This window comes from Sorex araneus, chromosome 1, assembly GCF_027595985.1.
Source record: "Sorex araneus isolate mSorAra2 chromosome 1, mSorAra2.pri, whole genome shotgun sequence".
In the NCBI taxonomy this organism is placed as follows: Eukaryota; Metazoa; Chordata; class Mammalia; order Eulipotyphla; family Soricidae; genus Sorex; species Sorex araneus.
The window spans coordinates 439,462,911-439,481,604 of record NC_073302.1 but is presented as its reverse complement, the minus strand read 5'-3'; the positions used below and the strand labels follow the sequence as shown (position 1 = coordinate 439,481,604).

Sequence of the window (18,694 nt, the reverse complement as noted above, 5' to 3'; positions counted from 1 at the left end):
GATATCTTTTTAATTAAATTCTTTATTTCTCTCAATTCCACTATATATTGTGGCTAAATATGATGATCTTAAATTTCTTAATTATTTAATTTCCAGAACCTAAGATCACAAACACGTTTACTTTCCTTCAAATATTTTGTGATCAATCAATTTCAATAATCTATGCTAAAATACACATAAAGATATGATATAAATTTATCATGTCAATACTACTCTAAAACAAGCAGGATTAAACATAGGAAATTACAACCTAAAAGGCCAATTATAGAGAATTTTTAATTAACTGCATAGCTATTATGATTGAAAACACTATTTTGAAACTCCAACATATGTTCTATGCCGTTAGAATAGAACATATGTTGTTCTATTCTACATAGGCCGTTACCAAGAAAACAACCACAAAGAAAACAATTAATATACAGTCTGCTCTTATTTATTTATTTATTTATTTATTTATTTTTTGCTTTTTGGGTCACACCTGGCAATGCACAGGGGTTAGCTCCTGGCTTTGCACTCAGGAGTTACTCCTGGCGGCGCTCAGGGGACCATATGGGATGCTGGGAATCGAACCCGGGTCGGCCAAGTGCAAGGCAAACGCCCTACCCGCTGTGCTATTGCTCCAGCCCCAGTCTGCTCTTAATGTCACAAAAATTATTAATGAAGAAGACAAATTCAATTAGTTCTATGCCTCCTCTTTTTAAATGAAGGCCATAATCCACTCAAACTATTTAATGCCTTACATGATGAAATATGAGAGGATGAGCAAAAACTGTAGAGAAAAATCTCTGTAGAGAAATATCTCTGGTGTATAGGAATCGGGCTGGAGCGATAGCACAGTGGGTAGGGTGTTTGCCTTGCATGAGGCCGACCAGGGTTGGATTCCTCCACCTCTCTCCGAGAGCCTGGCAAGCTACCGAGAGTATCTCGCCCGCATGGCAGAGCATGTCAAGCTCCCCATGGCATATTCAAAATGCAAAAAACAGTAACAAGTCTCTTAGTGGAGACATTACTGGTGCCTGCTTGAGCAAATCGATGAACAATGGGATGATGGTAAAACAGTGATACAGTGAGAAAAAATAGATTTCATTGCATGTATGTTCACAAAGAACAACAAGGCCATATAAAAAGCACTAAATTTAAAATTGTGCTCCAGATAATTTAATATAACCAAAAACTCTGTTGTTGTATTGGGAACACAGTTACTGTTGATAAGTTAAAATATGCCCATGATGTATTCCAATAAAACTTTATTTAAAAGATCAAGTGCCAGTCAGATTTGACACTGGAGTGTGTTTGACTGCTCAAAAGGAGAAAAAAATCATGGATCTCCTGGCTTTGTGGTAAGGATCCTTTGTGGCTGGGTTCAGGAGAATATATGGGGTGCTGGGGGTGGAAACTAGGGCAACCGCATGCAAGTCAAGCTCCCTCCCCGCGATACATCTCTCTAGTTCCTATTCTGCCAGAATTTTATCTGACATTTGAGCACACTCCTGTTTTCCCAGGTTGCACACACAATCAGAAAAACTTACCGTGTGGTAATCATACCAGCGGGCATCAGGAAAATATGCATTGACGCTTCTGACATTCTAAAATTAAACACAAAGGCATGGACAGTGGGCTGTGTTAGTTATCCAGAGCAGAGTAATCAATTTGCATAAAAGATGGGTCAAAGCGTAGTGACACCTGTCTCAGAGCTCTAGAAGTCAATAATATTGGGGGAGACTCTCCCTGCTTTCTCCTTCTCAAATGGAAAAACATCTCCCTAGGTAAAATGGCCATTTCTATAAAATCTATTGGGACATAGACTTGACAGAGATCATTATACTTGCTTTTAGACTTATCCTGCGGCCTCTCTAAAGAGAAAACTTGAGGCTGGGTTTAAAGCAACCCACGTTTTATGGTGTTTATGATGTCAGGACTTCACAGTACCAGATACATAGTTGACATATTGAGGTGCTTGCCTTGGACATGCTCAACAATAGTTCAGAATATGATACCACATACTGGTTTCAAAACCAGCCCCAAGAAATGATTCCTAAGCAAAGAGCCAAGAGTATTCCCTGAGCCTCATGGGGTATGACCCACATTCAAGCAAACACATAAAACATACTTCAGAAATTATTAGTAATGCAATAAATTTTGTGAGGATATAAATAACTATCATTTTAGTCAGAAATACAGTCACCACCGAAGTAAAGGAGCGGGTATCCCAAATCCTCTGACAGCAGGAAGGGAAGTACTAGCTAACAAGACTATATGCACTGGTGCAGAGAAAACTCTTATCAAAATTTTGTTTTTATGATGGTAGATGATGGCAACAAATTCTTCATAGTTCTACACCCACATGACCCATACTGCTGATTTCAATTAGTAAAGAGATGATTGTGCTTTTAAACATAGAAGGTTTCTCTTTTTCCCTGCTGGATTGTCCAATCAACTGGAATTTGTTGCACTGATTTAAAAGTTGGGGTTCCAAAGGACCAGAGCACTGAGTGAAGGACTTCATCTCTGAGGGAGAGGAGGGGACATAGTAGAATAAGGATCCCTACCAGAACAGTTTTTCTTGCCCTATTCACCTGCCTCTTGATCCCTTTATTTGTCAGAGGACTTCATACTCACAGGTTCCAGAACTGGGCTAACCAGGAAAGCTGGACCCAGCAGGAACTGACGGTCTATGTCCCAAGTGTTCCGGTCTGACACAAACCTGGATTGGAAAGACACGTTACCACCATTAGGATCCTCCAGCAGAACCCCAACCCAAGACCGTAAAGAAATTCTCCTGACTGCCTCTTACTATACTATCCATTACTTTCTGACCAGACACATTACTCACTATCTATAAAGCATGCTTTGCAGCTCCAGGAATGGCTGCATTTATGTATGTTATCACCATAGAATCTCCACGTTCCTCAACCTGGACACATTTCAAGTGCAAATATGGCCTTCATCCTTACAGCTTTCCCTAAAAGCCTTCTTTCATGACATGAAATGACCTGAGCTGCCACAAAAAGAAAAATAGGCAGATATCCTGATGTAAAAACTAGAAAGAAAATATTCTGTGCTATAAGTTATTCTTTCAGAGAAAATAAAAGATTAAATTTAATCTAGCCTTTGATGTAAGACCCAAGGCATGATTGAAAGAGTGCTGAAAGAGTGGGGAAGCATGGGCTGAGCCCAGAAAGCCATGACAAGGCAATCACAGTTTCCTTCTGATGTGAAAGCATTGTTTCCTTAACCCGAACCACAAAGAATGCAAGTGTCACTGGGGCCCCAGTGAGATACTCACTCGTGGAGTAGAGGTCGCACAACAGTACTGCCCTCTCTGTTGGCCTGGTACATCAGGGTATAGAGATATGGCAACAAGGTGTATCTGGTATTCAGGACACTTCTGGAGAGATCCTCAAATTCTTTATCCCAAGACACAGGGTCTTGATTCTGAAAAAGTAACAAAGTACTAACATTGGTGGGATGAGGTGGAGTGGGTGCATGGGGGTTGGGGGGGAATTAAGAAGGTCACTAAATATTTATTCCAAATGATAACAAACAACTAAACTAAGGGTAATTATAGATGAGACAATATTTTTAATAAACCAAAGTAATATTTTTACTGAAACTATTCAGAGGTAGCTAATAAACTACCTGCAGATAGAAAACAGAAAGAATAACATTTTTTTTAAAAAAAAGTGATGATTATTTTTCTTTGTTTTGTTTTTGGTTTTCTTTTTGGGTCACACCCAGCTATGCACAGGGGTTACTCCTGCTTGCATTCAGGAATTCCCTCTGGCGGTACTCACGGAAACATTGGTACCAGTCTATGTACCTGTTGACTATATGTCTTCTTTTAAAAACATCTATTCAGTTCTTGGGGCTGGAGTGATAGCACAGTGGGTAGGGCATTTGCCTTGTACGCGGTCAACCTGGGTTCGTTTCCCAGCATCCGATATGGTCCCTTAGCACCACCAGGAGTAATTCCTGAGCGCAAAGCCAGTAATCCCTGTGTATAGCCGGGTGTGACCCCCCCCCCAAAAAAAAGCAAAAAAATACAAAAAAAAATCTATTTAGTTCTTATGCCCATTTTAAAATGAAAATTTTCTATTTCCGTCACATTGTATTACATGTATGTAAATATTGTCTCCCTACCCAATACATGGTTTGCACATATTTCTACAATTTCAAAAGATTGTCTTTTAATTTTGTTGCTTCTTTTGATCCATGGAAGATTTTCTATTTGATAGAGCCTTGCTTGTTATTTTTGCTAATAGTTTTTGGTCTTAAAGTCATACCTAAAAATTCATGCCAAGAACATAATCAGGAAGCTTCCTCTCTCTTTTTTTCTGGAATCTATTTTACATATTTTCTTCTATAATGTTTCGATTTCTGGTATTATTTTTAGTTTATTTTGGCTAATAATGATATTGGTCTTCATAACCAGAGACCAATTTACTCGGATATATGTTGATTACCTAGTTTTACATAACATCACGTATTAAATATACCATCTTTTCTACACTGAGAATTTCTGGACCTTTCCTCACGTGTTAGTTTTCAGTGTATCCAAAGGTTTGTTTCTAGGCTCTCTCTTATGTGTCTATTTTTATGCCAGTATCATAATGTTAGGTTTATTATGGTTTTGCAGTACCATTGGAAATAAAGATTCATAATATTTCTTACTTTGTTCTTTCTTATGATTGTTTTGACTATGTACAGTCTTTTATAGTTCCATACCATTCTTCAGAGATTTTCTTTGTTACAACTTTAAGAAATTTCATGTGAATTTTTATAGAAATTAGCTCTATGCATGGGTTTAAATTTCACGGTTATCTTAGCAATACTAATTCTACTGATCCATAAGCAAGGAAGGTATTGCCACTTGTTTCTGTTGGACTCCTTTCATTAGTGTCATAGTTTTCAGTGCATGAGTGTTTCACCATCTCAATTATATGCATTTCTAAGTATTTTATTGCTTTTAGATGCATTATAAATGGATCGCTTTCTTTACTTCTTCAGATATTTTTGTGAATAAAATATAATTTCTAGAAACTATATTAGTTCCAATAAGTTTCTTTACCATCTATGGGGTATTTTATATATAAGATCATTAAATTATTGAGAGATCATTTCACATCTCCCTTGATTTTTGTATACCTTTTATATCTTGCTCTTGCCTGACTGATTGCTCTGACTAGGACTTCAACTACTATGTAAATTGGGAGTGATATTAATAGCACCTCTGACTTGTCTCTGATATTTAACAGGTTTTTAATGTTTCACAGTTGAATATAACATGTGTGTGTCAGTAAAGTCTGTATCATGTAGGCTAGATTCCTTCCAGTGGGTGAAACAAACGGAGTAAAAAAAAAAGTTTTTGTTAAGAGTTTTTATCATAAAAGGATGTTGTTCTTGTCATAAATTTTCTCTGCATCTATTGAGATTATGATATAAAACTATTTTTCATTTTTGTTAATGTGGATTCTCAAATTAAGTTGTTTGCATATATTGAACCACCTTTGCATGCCAAGGTTTAAATCATACTTGATAATGTTAACGAATTTATTTTTTATTTTTATTTATTTATTTATTTATTTATTTATTTATTTATTAGTTTGGGATCTACACCTAGCAGTGCCCAGGGTTTGCTCCAATGATCATTCCTGACAGTGTGCAGGGAGCCAGACACATTGCTGGGAACCTATCTGGAATTGTGGCATGCAAGGTAAGTGCCTTAATCACTGCACTATCTGTCTTGTCCAGGCAACTCATTCTTATTATGTTGAAAATTTGTTAGTTTTAAATCTTTATTTCTCAGGTATACTGATGTGCAATTTTCTTTTTTAATAATGTACTTATCCAGCTTTGGTATCAAGGTAATGTTCCTATAAAATGAACATTGGGAATGTTTAGTACACTTCAATTTCCAGGAAGTTTTAAAATAATTGTCATTAGTTCTTAAAATGTTTGATAAAATTCACTATGGAGACTACTTAGTCCTGTTTTTTTTTTTTGACTGCTTTTGACTATTGAATCAGTGTCTTTATTCATTGCTGTTCTGTTCATATTTTTATTTCTTCATGACTCCGTCTTGCTAGGCTTGTTTGTTTGGTATGCCTAGAAATTTATTTGTTTCTTGTAGGTTGTCTTAACATGTTAGTATACAATTAGTAATAGAAGAACCTCATGATTTCTTGTATTATCTTTTGTGTGATGTGCAAGATCATATTTATTTATCATTCTGCTTATTTATTTTATTTATTTATCATATGTTTATGGGGTCTTCAGATTTTAGGAAGTACAACTAGATGTTTGTTCATTTTTCTGTATCTTTTGAAAATCAGCTCTGACTTTTATTCATCTTCTTTATAACTTTATGGTCTATTTTCTTTATTTCTGACCTTATCCTTGGTTCCTTTATTCAACTTGCTTTAATCTCAGTTGATCTTTCTGCTTTTAGTCTCTTTAACTGAAAAGTTAGAGGCCCTTCAAAATTTTTTAACTGCAAAGGGTCAACGAAACAAACCTGTGGCAACTACTGGCTTCAACATGAAGGAAGAATGTGTTCGGTAATAATTTCTTGCAGACACTAAAGTGTCTGTGCAGTTTGGGGTTTGGAGAATTAGAGCCGAGTCCATCAGACGGTGCAGCTTCCTGCTCTAGGGGCTGTGCCTGGCAAGGAAGAGGCCCTTGGACAAGGCTTTCAGGGTCCCAGGACAAGCCTTTCCCTCCTGAGCCGGGCCATGACTAGAGGGAGGGCAAGAATTTTGTTGTTGTTGTTAATGAACATTAGGAATTTATCACGAAAAACTTTTATAGAACTACTTTTGGTGCACTACATGAACCTTTTTTTAAAATTGAATCATCTGTATTTTCATCTATAAACTTTTTAATATTATGTTTGTATTTTCGTTGTAAGATTTTTTTGTAATTTCTATTTCTCATGTTTATTCTTAAGTTCATCCTGTTATTGATACTTAATTTTCATAGATGACATATAACTGGTCAATAGGTATATATGGATAGATGCTAAATATTACTAAATGTGAGAGAAATACAAATAAAAACCAAATGACATATTATCACATACCTCTTTAAATGAATATTATCAAAAACATAAAAGAAAACAAGTTTTAGCTAAGAAGTAGAGGGAAGGGGGAATCTGTGTGCAGCATTGGTCTTAACTTAAGCTTCTGTGTGAAACAGTATATTTTACTAAAAGTTAAAAAGAGAACTGCCATATGATACAGCGATTCCCCTTGTTCCACTTGTGAGTTTGTGTCTGTATAAATATGTCTATATACAGAGGCAAAAGAAATTAATATATTAGATATATATTAGGACTCATATATATGCATAGTTTATGGAATATTACTTAGCCATGAAAAAGAAATCCTATCACTTTCAACAACATAGATGGATCTTAATTTCACCATGCAAAATGATATATGTAAGACCAAAAGAACAATATTAATTACTGTACCATATCATTTATATGTGGTATCTAAAAAAGTAGAACACATGGAAACAAAATGCAGATTGGTGGTTATCAGATATAGAGATGGGGGAAATGGTCAAAGGGTATAAACTTACTGTTGTAAATTGCGTATATTATAGTAATTTAGTATGTGTTATGGTGACTAAAGTTAAGAATACCATGGCATTTATCTGGAAGTTTCTAGGACGGTTGATATTAACGGGTTTCAGTATAAGGGTTTAGTTGTCTTTATGTTGTCTCCAGGGAACATAGATTTCATGAGTTTTAGCTCAGAACTACTGAAGACTATTTTCATGTCTACACAGAACTATTAAAATAAGGGCAAATGTCCTACCCTGGTCCCAATGGTGTTATGGTTCCTCGAGAAGGGGTAAAAGGCCCCCAGCTGCATCCAGCGAGCGCACATCTCATATTCAGCATCTTGGAAGAACCCACAAATATCTGCTCCTGTCTGAAAACAAGAATGGAATAAAATGTGGCTATGAAGGGCTTTTGAAAGATGTCACCATTTACCTGGTGATTGAGAGTGGTGTCAGGGTCACTTACATAGGATATGCCGAAGAGGCTGAACTCCATCATGCCTGCAACGAGAGCACAACTGTGTCAGATAACAAGGCGGCACCTGCCTCCTCCTGCTCTAGTAGACAATTTTTGTGGGTTTTTTTTTCAGGCTTAGGGTGAGGAAGGTTGTGTGAAGGTTGATCCTAGCAGAGCTCAGGGGACCATGCAGTGCCAGATGCAGAGCAGATGCTTCAGCCCATTGAGCTTCATTCCCAGCCTTTCCTCAGGTTTTCATCAGGGACCCTCTCTCCATGCCTCCCTGTCACCATCCCCCTGCCCCACCCCAGCCAGCAGAGACACTGGGAACAAGCCCACACACCAATGATAGATTTCTTCAGCTGGTCCCAGCCAGAAGTGTTGTCTCCCAGCCAGTGTCCTGCCCAGCGACCGGAAGACGGGTACGTGGAGCGGGTGACGACAATGCCTCGCTCTCCAGTCACCTCCTGCACACCCCTGGTTGGAGAGAAGGAAGGAGATGACTGAACCAGAGCAGAGCAGGAGAGGCCACAGAGGTTTTCTTCCCGGAGCTCCCAGGCCTACAGTATGGTGACTAAGTGCCACCGTGTTACTAGAGAGAATGCAGAAATGGAAGTCATGACGAGATCCCAGCTGACTGAGTCCAGATGATGGAAGCAATGATAATGGACATGCTTTTACAGGGCTGGAGCAATAGCACAGCGGGTAGGGCGTTTGAATTGCACCCGGCCAACCCAGGTTCAATTCCTCCATCCCTCTCCGAGAGCCCAGCAAGCTATCAAGAGTATCCGGCCCAAGCAGCAGAGACTGGCAAGCTACCCTTGGTGTGTTCGATATTTCAAAAACACTAACAACAAGTCTCACAATGGAGATGTTACTGGTGACCGCTCGAGCAAATCAATGAACTATGGGACTACAGTGCTACAGTGCTATATGCTTTTACAGAGTAACTTACATACATAATTCTGCAAAAAGAAAGACAATCGGCATGGAATAAACACACTGGGTCAAATTAGAGAAGTTTCTATTGCTATTTATTTGCTCAACACCTAGTGTTATATAGTCAGAATGACTAAAAGACTTTCTTTGGGATAATTCTTGTCATTTGTTCTAATAAATAAACAAAACACAACAATAGTAATTGAGAAAAGCATAAGTTGGCTACCCAATAAGAATGATTTTAATGTGTGTGTTAGAGAAAAGGGGGCGGGGCAGGGGGGAGTTCACCTTAGGAATAAAGGAGAGAGTGAGAGAGCTACCCAGTCCTCTGCATCCTTTTTCTGTGAGAACTCATTAGTTTGCATCAAATGCACTGTGTAACCACTGCTGGTAAACCTTTGTCCTGCCTCTGAGTTTCTCACCAGCAGGACAATGCCTTGTTTAGATCACACACTGCGAGGTCTGGCTTCATGCTACCAAGTGTTTGTATAATAAATGTATAATAAATGTGAGCTTTGACCCTGTTGTTAAAGTCCTATTAGCCCTTGTAAGGGGATTGAAAAGGAAAGTCAGTAGTGTCACCAGACATGGGCAATCCCTGCAGGTTGTACTACAGAAGAAGGGAGATGACAACTCACTCGTATGTCGGTCTGGTCTGGGACCACCCGTACAGGTTATGCACATTGTAGTGTTGCACTCTGGTGCCATCTTCCAGGATCTGCTCACTCTCCATGCACAGGGTCTTGCTGCTCAGACCTCTGTCCCTGGATTCCAGATCTGAGACGAGAGATGCAGTTATGGCAAAGCTACCCAGATGCTGTTCACCCCCAGCTTCTCTTCAAGGCATTGGCCTCCTTGCCACTGTAGGGGTCCCTCTCCTCCCCAGGGGGAATGAGGGCACACTCATCTCTGAGCTGCAGTAACACCCGCAGAGGGTTTCAATATCATTCTTCCAGGTTCCAGGGAGTGGGTAGAGTCACAAGGAAGGACACCCAGTGATCAAACCTTGGTGACTAACAGGCTCTAATCTATGCTTCTCTGTTGTACATTATCACATATAAATTAAGTATATATTACATGTAAATTACCAAAAAATGATTCTATAAATATATTAAGCCTCCCAATTTAGGTAAGCTTAAGTATTTACTGCAAGTCATACAATTATTGGAAAATGATGTTCTATAGTATAAATACTATAGCATAAAGTCTCTTGCCTGCGTGCCTGGCTGTCTTGCCCGGGGCCTCTCGGAGGGGATGGGCTCCAGCTTCCCTCCCAACCCTAAGCAGAGCTCCCGGCAGCCAAAGACCTCCGGTACCTAGCCACAGCCATGCTCAGGACCCTCTCCATACATTTGGACAAGCCTCACGCATGAAGGCACCAGAAGAGGAACTCAGGTGTGTGTAATCCCATCAATGGTCAACATCCAGATTTAAAAGCAAGCTCCCAGAATCTTATAACCTACTTCTCCCTCTGGGAGAAACTCGCAAGCTACTGTGAGTTGCCTGCTCATATGGGAGAGCCTTGGAAGCTTCCCCTGGTGTATTCATATGCCAAAGTAATAAGCTGGGTCTCATTCCCCTGACACTATAAGAGTCTCCAATGTGGCTTAGTTGGGAAGGCCGAGTAGAGAGAGGCTTCTAAAATCTCAGGGATAGGACGAATGGAGAGGTTATTGAGACTTCTCGAGAAATTCATGATCAACAGGATTTTGTGATTCGTGATTCATGATGTTCTATAACCGAGCTATGACAATAAGTGTGAGTCCAATGTCCATGTTGTCATGATAGATGAGGAAACAATTAAATTCCCCATTTGATGACCCAAAAAATAATCACAGAGGAATTGACATGTCTGGATTAGATCTAGCTTTCTGAACAAGTTTGAGGAATTCGTTCAGTGCACCAGTAATTTTCATACACCCATGTGACTGAAGTGCTTGAAGTCTATTTGTCTATGACATCCTCCTCCCACCTATAAAAACACCAGTGTGAATGTGTGCTAGAGGTCAGGAAAAGCCACTGTCTGCTGGACTCCTGCATGGGGTACACCTGATAGCCATCACTCTGCTAGCAGAGAATGCCAAGGATGCTTACGTGGCATATAGGGAGGTCTGTTCAGAGAGGAGTCTTTGCAGCCTTCAACTGCCCCATTCACAAAGCTTGAGGGTTCATTCATATCCTAGAAATGTCAAACAGGTTTATTTTACTTTTGAAAATGATTCATATGCTATCAATTCAGAGGCAAGGAAGTGGTGAATAAAATAATTCACTGTGTCATAAAACCCTGAATATGAACCCAGGGAAATGCACACAGTTCAGCTGAAAATGTAATATCAAGAGAGAGGTGTTTTTTTTAAAGTTCTTGTTTGAGGATGTGAGAGCAGGCTCCATTGCAAGAAATTCCTGGGAATCACATTGGGATTTACTACCAAGTGGACCAATTGCATCTGATATATACAATATCTTTTTCCATGATCACTACTAGTAGATTAAAGGTTAACCACACAAAAATAAATATTCCATTTATGTGTGCACAGACAAAAAACACACTTACAATCCATAAGCCATCATACTTCAGGCTGTTTTGGGGATTCCGCGTATTGGTGTGCAATTCTTTCAACTCATTCTTCCACCAGTTTATAGCTGAGGTTCGGAAAAAGTCTGGGAAAGCTGCATGAGCTCGGTACAGCTGTCATATAATAACAAGATATAATTTATTTCTAATTAAATAATTAATAACTACTCTGATCGTCCCTAAATAATGAATAAATTCTTCATATCTTCACTTTAACTTGGAAGTGAGCCTGAATCAATAGAAGAAGAGCAAGGACCTTATGCCTTACTCCACTGGTTGTGCTTGACCAGTGTGCCTGGTGTCTATTACTAAACCTTGGATTTGAAATCCCCTCTCTATTACTTGAAACCACAAGCAACTCATTTCTGCTCTGAGTCATTCGACTGAGAGTAAGAGTAACCACTTCTCAATTAGAAATTTAAAAAAGATGATGTAAAATAATTGTTACCTAGGGAGATACACAGGGCAGGCTCCCCGAATTTATTCCCTCACTATACCTACACCCAAGGCAAAATAACTCAGCAACCTAAATAAGATTGAATCTTGATGAAAACCATGACTTCCCCATACCCACAAGGGCCCCTTACCTTCACTTGAGTGTCCCAGTCTAGAGAACTGTTTATAACAACACCGGGTAAATCAGGCCAGACCTATGGAAAGAAAAATGTTCAGAAGCAAAGCACTAGGTAATTTCTCTCACCCTGGTAACTCCTAAGAAACTGTATGACGTGGATCTAGGGGTGATATATTTTTGTTTTCAGGTAAGATTGATTGGAGGGAAAGTAGACACCATGATGTACACAGTTCTTAAAAATTCCTTAACCATGCTGATAGGCACTGCTTGACTCAGAACTGTAATGGGAAAAGCCAAGAAACCACCTGCACAAACTAGTACCAAGCCCCCAGCAAAGGCTCAGAATCAACACTGATTTTACCTTTCCCCAGACAATGCTTCCATCAACTGGATCCTTGATGAAAACATCATCCTGTACCCCCAGCTCATATGCAGGATAGGGCTGAGTCTCATTGCCAGAAATGGCTGGATCCTGAAATGAATTCACACAGGTCAGGTGAGAACAGCCAAAGCCAGAGACTTTCTCAAAAAAATGACTCAAAAGAGAAGGCATTGCCTCCACTTGGACTCCTATGAATCTGCAGAAATACACGCACACATATATTATTTATTATTAAGGTAGCATTGGCTTTCACTCCATTTGATTTTGGAGTGCAGTTTTGCACCACATAAGTGTGTTGCCCTCACCCCACACCAGTGTATCAATGTTGCTTCTTCAGGTCCATAAGACCTAGAAATCTCTGTTCAAAAGAAACAGAAGATAAAGCATTCTCCACCAATTCCCATGGACTTTCCCAAAGAAACTCCTCACATTCCCATGGGGACTGACCAGAATGAGGATGATTCGCATCCCATCATTCTTCATGCGATCGATCAGCTGTGGAAAGCCCTGAAACTTGGGGCTGAGGGTGAAGTCCAGCTGTCGCTCCATGTAGTCAATGTCAGAGTATTGCACATCCTGGGGAGGGGAGATGCACAAGAAACTGAGACTGCTGGCTTAGACATCCCCCTTCCAGGTGAAACACCCACCCCCACACACAGCAAGTGATAATAAGTGTCAAGTGACTTCTTTCTTATTCTTTAAAACTCCAGTTTTGTTGTTTGTTAACTAGTATTCTGGGAAATTCACCTAATTTTCTAGTATGTTGTCATAAAATGGGGCAAGACGAAATGAACAAAGTCAAAAAATAGAGGTGATAAGTACTCTGCTAAGGATCTAACCAAAAAAATGAGTGATAAAGTGGCTTGTAATGGCCAATGGATAGAAGGTTCAGTTTTCTTATGATCAAAACCTGTTCTTGGATCCACAAGTGAAGAACAGACTGTGTTTCCATAGGTGTTTCTTCTAAAATGATCCCTACATTAGACTCCGGATCAGTCCAGAGTTCAGGGAATGGTGCATGCAGTTCTCACAAAGATTTTACCTATTACCACTGTGATGGACTGAATTTGACCCTGGTTTTGTTTGTGAATTAAACAACAGTAATTTTGGGGAAATCTTTTGTTCTTATGACACCAAGACTGTTCATAACTAAATGTATTTTAAAGCCGTTTCAGAGATTTGGAGGCATGATATAGTATAAAAGAACCCTTGATTGTTGGAAATGATCATTCTGGACAGGAACTGAGTGTTCAAGTGTGTAAAGGGATATACATGATAACTTTTCAGTATCTGTATTGGAAACCATAATGGCCAAAAGGAGAGAAAGAGAGAAATAGAGAGAGAGAGAGAGAGCAGTGTTTGCCAAAGAGGTGGGGTTGGGTGGGGTAGGAGGAAAACTGGGACTATTTGTAGTGAGAAATGTACACTGAAGGGGACAGGTGTTGGAACATTATATGACTGAAATCCAATCATGGACAACTTTATAGCTGTGTATTTTACTGTGATTCAATTAAAAGAATATTCTTTTTTTGAAAAAAAAGGACCCTTGGTTGACTGTAAGGGTCTCTCCCTTGGTGAGTCACATGAATCTAGATGGGGACAGTAATCTCCCAGAATTGCTGGGTTGCGATGAGTTCTGCATGGTATTCTATGAAAAAGATCTTTGCAAGTTGATCGAACACCTCCCTCCCAAACCAAACAAATGAACCTAGTACTGGCTTTTAGGATGTTTCAGAGCTAGCATACCACAGATTATGAACGTACATAGGGGATTTGGGCAGCCACCATTTTATCATACAAATCGGCAATCTCAGAATCATTCTGGTATCCATAACGGCACAGCTGGAATCCCAAGGACCAGTAAGGAACCATCACTGGCCGACCAACTAGCTAGAAAATTAAATAGAACATATTAGTCGTTAAATGAGAAGGTCTGTGTATTAAAGAATACAAAAAGCGGCACTCTTTTAAGTGCTCCAAGTCTGACAGTCAACAAATTCAATTCCAGAGAGAAAGAAGTGTGCAAAGCTCTTTTCTCATATGGGAGAAAGCATCCTACTAGGATTGATCACCATCTGTACAATTTAGGAGAAATGTGGTTTGATTCAGAAGCATCCTAACGTATTAGCTAATAACAGAATCTAAATGCCAAGCGGCCTGGGTTACCAGACAGGCTACAATCCGGTTGGCTATGTGACTCAGAAAAATTGAACTATCCTTTATATATTTCAATTTCTTCCTCTGAGTTACAGATAATAATGCTCTTTGCTTCATACTGTTTTGGAGGATGATGAAATAAGTGAAAAAATGTTCTGATACTCAGCAAATATCTCAGTGATATTCCATAGGTTTTATATGCAAGTTACTGCTGCTGCCAAACCAGCTGTCATGGTCACTATGACCAACAGAGTCACCAGTGAAATCTTTCTGTCACTTCCACTTCCAACAGCACTAACACCATCAGCATAACTATGCCGTGGCCAAAATCATAACCAATACTTCCACCACCACGTGTCAGTCACCACACCCATCATCATCATCACCACCATCCCTGATTATCACTTCTACCACCACAATCGCCACCACTATTTTTGTGGGCCCCCCCACCCACTGTCATTACTACCATTTATGTCACTCTTAGAGGCTTTGAGATGATAAGAACTGAATGTTTATCTAGATTTTACTTATTGTTGCTTTGTTGCTTGATCTATAAACCTGTATCCCAGAAGCATTCACAATTCCAGTTCCTATTTGAGAGCTGGACTAATGAATATGTCTGTGGGCGCTTTTAACATATTATATACACACATAGTAATCAATGAAATTCATTCTTACCTCCGTATACTGCTGAGTGACAAGTTCTGGAGTGGGCCCCAAGACCACATAAAAGTCCAGAATTCCCCCTATGGTGCGATATGTTAAGGCAGGCATGGGCTGGAATGTCACATCTGAAATTATAGGAAAGTACCAATCAGGCTAGAAAGTTTCACTGTGTGGGATTCCCCTCAAATTCATTCTGTATTCTCCCTCTTCCTGTTTCCCTAGTAGCTAATATTGAGAGGAAGTATTTTTATTATACTTACACAGAGTTGAAAAGTCAAAGTCACATGCTTCTCCCTGGATTTCTCCCCTTGGTGTGTCTTATTGAATACGTCTGATAAATTAGCTCATTTTATATTATTAGTGTAACTTAGGATAACTTATCTTAGAAAAACTTTCCTTTTACATAATCATCATGCATTGTCAAAATCAAGAAGCTGACATTCATAGAATACAACTGACTCAGCTACAGATCTTCTTTAGATTTCACCAATTTTCAAGTGTATGTTTTTCCCACACCACTTCCTGATTTTCCACCCTTTTCTAAATGTACCATACAAATTTCCTTCACCTCATAAGCCCCTCAGAGTATGCACTCTAACCCATAGCTTCACCAGTCCTTCAAAATACACCAACGTCTCTCACTGGTCGTCCTTTAGACTTTTAAGTGTTCCCTTAGTTTTGCTATCCCTGCTTTTGTAATTTCATCCAAGTTTAACTTGGGCTGATTCTTGTTGTCATTGAATAGAAATAAAGAGAAAGTTTGTAAAGAAAAATAATAATAATAACTGCCCAGAAGAAGATAATATTGACACCAGGGAGCATCTAGATCAAACACACTCTAAAATTCCTCAAGGAAGTTTCACAAAAACCAAGGGGAGATGCTGGCATTCTCTTACCCATGGCATTGCTGTTCAGCAGGAGCACCCCGTGGGCACTGCCATCCTCCTCCATGGCCATGTAGTAGGGTTGGACACCATAAGAATTCTTCAGGTACTAAGAGAGTCACGTGAGATAGTTGGTTAAAAGGGACTGTGGCAGAGAAAGAACAAAAATCACAAGCGTAGTTATATCTAGACTTATGTGAAATAAAACAAGTGACAAGTAAAGGACTCTAAAAATGTCCCACATGTCTCAAAGCAGAGTGTGACCTTCCGAGTGCAGTGTCGGAAGCCAGAGCATGATGGGAATCCCATGTGGGTGAAGAGAAGCTGAGTCGCCAGATGCCACCTGCTCTGCTCTTACCCCAGGGGGTTCGTCTCGGGAAAACATGCCCCAGGTGCGCCAGTTCAGGTCTCTTCGGAAAGACGTGTGCTCGTTCTCCCCAAAGCCATAGAGGTAGGTGGAGGGGAGGCGCGTGGAGATGCGAATGAACATGTCATTGAAAGTGAAGCCCAGGACCCGCGAGTCCCATCTGCAACACACACCGCAAAGGGGCATGTTTAGGAGAAAGTCATTCTACTGATTCTAAGTAGTGAACTTTCCAAGGACACTCAGACTTTTGATTCTCTCCCCTACTCAGAATACAGGGAGGGAAAGTCTATTTGATAGAAAGAATCATAGTTGTCCTGGGATCAAGCTGGATTTGATCCCTGGTATCCCATATGTCCCCTGAGGACATGTAGGAGTTATATCTGAGCATAGAGCAAAGACTGACCCCTGAATATCACCAGGTGTAGCCCTGAAACCCCCAATAATAATTATAAATAATAATAATAGTAATTGTTCTGGCCAAAAAAAAAAACCAGGAAGTAATCTTTGCTCTATTTTCCTTGATTTCTCATTCTTTTCAGTTCTCCTTTCAGAATATCAAGTTTTTATCACTCATCTTTGATTGCCATCACTCCTTTCCAACTCTAAGGACTGCTCTTGCTCCCCTAGGAAGATATTTTTAAAAAGACTTCTCGAGGGTTGGACAGACAGTATAAGCATTAAGGTGCTTACCGTGCACATAACCAACCCTAGTTCAATTCCCAGCACCACATATGCAGACCCAGGTGTGGCTGGGAGTGATCCTGGCACCCAGAACCATGTCTAAGGGAGTCCTGAGCACCACTGAGAGTGAAAATAGTCAAAAATTAAATCACGCACATCTCCTAATTATGACTCCCTGGTTTATAATTCTTAGTGATTTCTTCATTGATCACCTGAAGAACACCCAATATTCAGCTCCACATCACCTCACATATTTTCCTTTTCACAGTTTAGCTCAACAGATTGGACTTCTGTCCCTCTTTTCATGCTGGCTTTGCTCCTGTTGTGGTTCTATGAACTTACTAATACATTTATCTATAGCTTACCAACTCTTCTCCCAGATCTGCCTTGTCCTTATCTAAGTCATATGTTATCACTGTTATTAACATTAATTTGAATATAGTTTAAGTATGAAGTCTACAATAGTGCTAATATTTATCAAACCTCACCATCATCAAAGTACCCAAGACCCGCCACCAATATTCATACATTAATTCCTGTCTACTTCTTCCCACACCACCCCTTCCCCGATTTCAACTAAATAATCTCAGTCTTGTAATCTAAGGCCAAGGGTTTATCATTGTTAGATACTGTCTTTTATTTGGGTTTGGTCCATAATCCAAAGATGAGAGAGAGATCAGCTGGTACTGCCTTTCCTCTCTGATTTATTTGACTTATTTGACCTAATATGATATACTCCAGATTCATCCCTTCATCTGTCACTGGATATTTAAGTTGTTTTAAATCCTAGTTATTACACATGGTGCAGCAATGACACTGATAACACACAAAAATTCATTCAAAGAGAATTGAATATTCTTAGTAGTTCATAAAACAAATGAGGGAAAAATATAAGCAGAACTCTCCAAGATATGAAGTCATTTTTAGACAGACTCCATTAGCAAAAATAACAAAAAATGGGGGCTACATCAAATTACTGGGTATCAAGCACTCCAATTCTCAAAAAAAAAATAAGGCTCATCAAAAAAAGAGATCCATCAAAATATTGGAAATGGAGATAAACAAATTCTTTTTCCCAGAAAGGACATAGGGCCAACCATGCCACCAGAAATAATTAAGCCGTGTTTATTATAATATGCTGGTGTAATACAAATCATAATTTGAATGAGATACCATTTAACACTATGGAAAATGGTATACATCACAAAGAATGTAAACAATCAGTATTGGCTGGGACACAGTGAAAAGGGAATCTTCATTCACTATTGGTGGGAATGCCTCTATGGAAAATAGTATGGAGACTTCTCAAAAAATGCATAAAAGTATATACATTATGAACAGGTCCATTTTTTTTACAGATTTTTACATTTTTGTGCTCATGTTTCCCCCATACAAATATTGAGGACCCATCCCTTCACCAGTGCCCATTCTCCACCACCAGTAAAC

The 18,694-nt window shown here is 39.4% G+C and overlaps 1 protein-coding gene across 1 annotated transcript in view; it reads right to left on the bottom strand.

Annotated features, from left to right (window-relative positions):
• The window catches only part of MGAM (maltase-glucoamylase), a 120,881-nt gene that overhangs the window by 7,423 nt on the left and 94,764 nt on the right, over positions 1–18,694 (bottom strand). Inside the window, 16 exon segments of the mRNA XM_055129602.1 lie at positions 1,530–1,586; positions 2,620–2,704; positions 3,287–3,435; positions 7,821–7,937; positions 8,033–8,067; positions 8,367–8,500; positions 9,601–9,739; positions 11,057–11,141; positions 11,517–11,651; positions 12,125–12,187; positions 12,473–12,583; positions 12,941–13,069; positions 14,258–14,383; positions 15,329–15,441; positions 16,213–16,309; positions 16,559–16,727. Of these exon segments, the coding sequence (XP_054985577.1) occupies positions 1,530–1,586; positions 2,620–2,704; positions 3,287–3,435; positions 7,821–7,937; positions 8,033–8,067; positions 8,367–8,500; positions 9,601–9,739; positions 11,057–11,141; positions 11,517–11,651; positions 12,125–12,187; positions 12,473–12,583; positions 12,941–13,069; positions 14,258–14,383; positions 15,329–15,441; positions 16,213–16,309; positions 16,559–16,727 (1,744 nt within the window).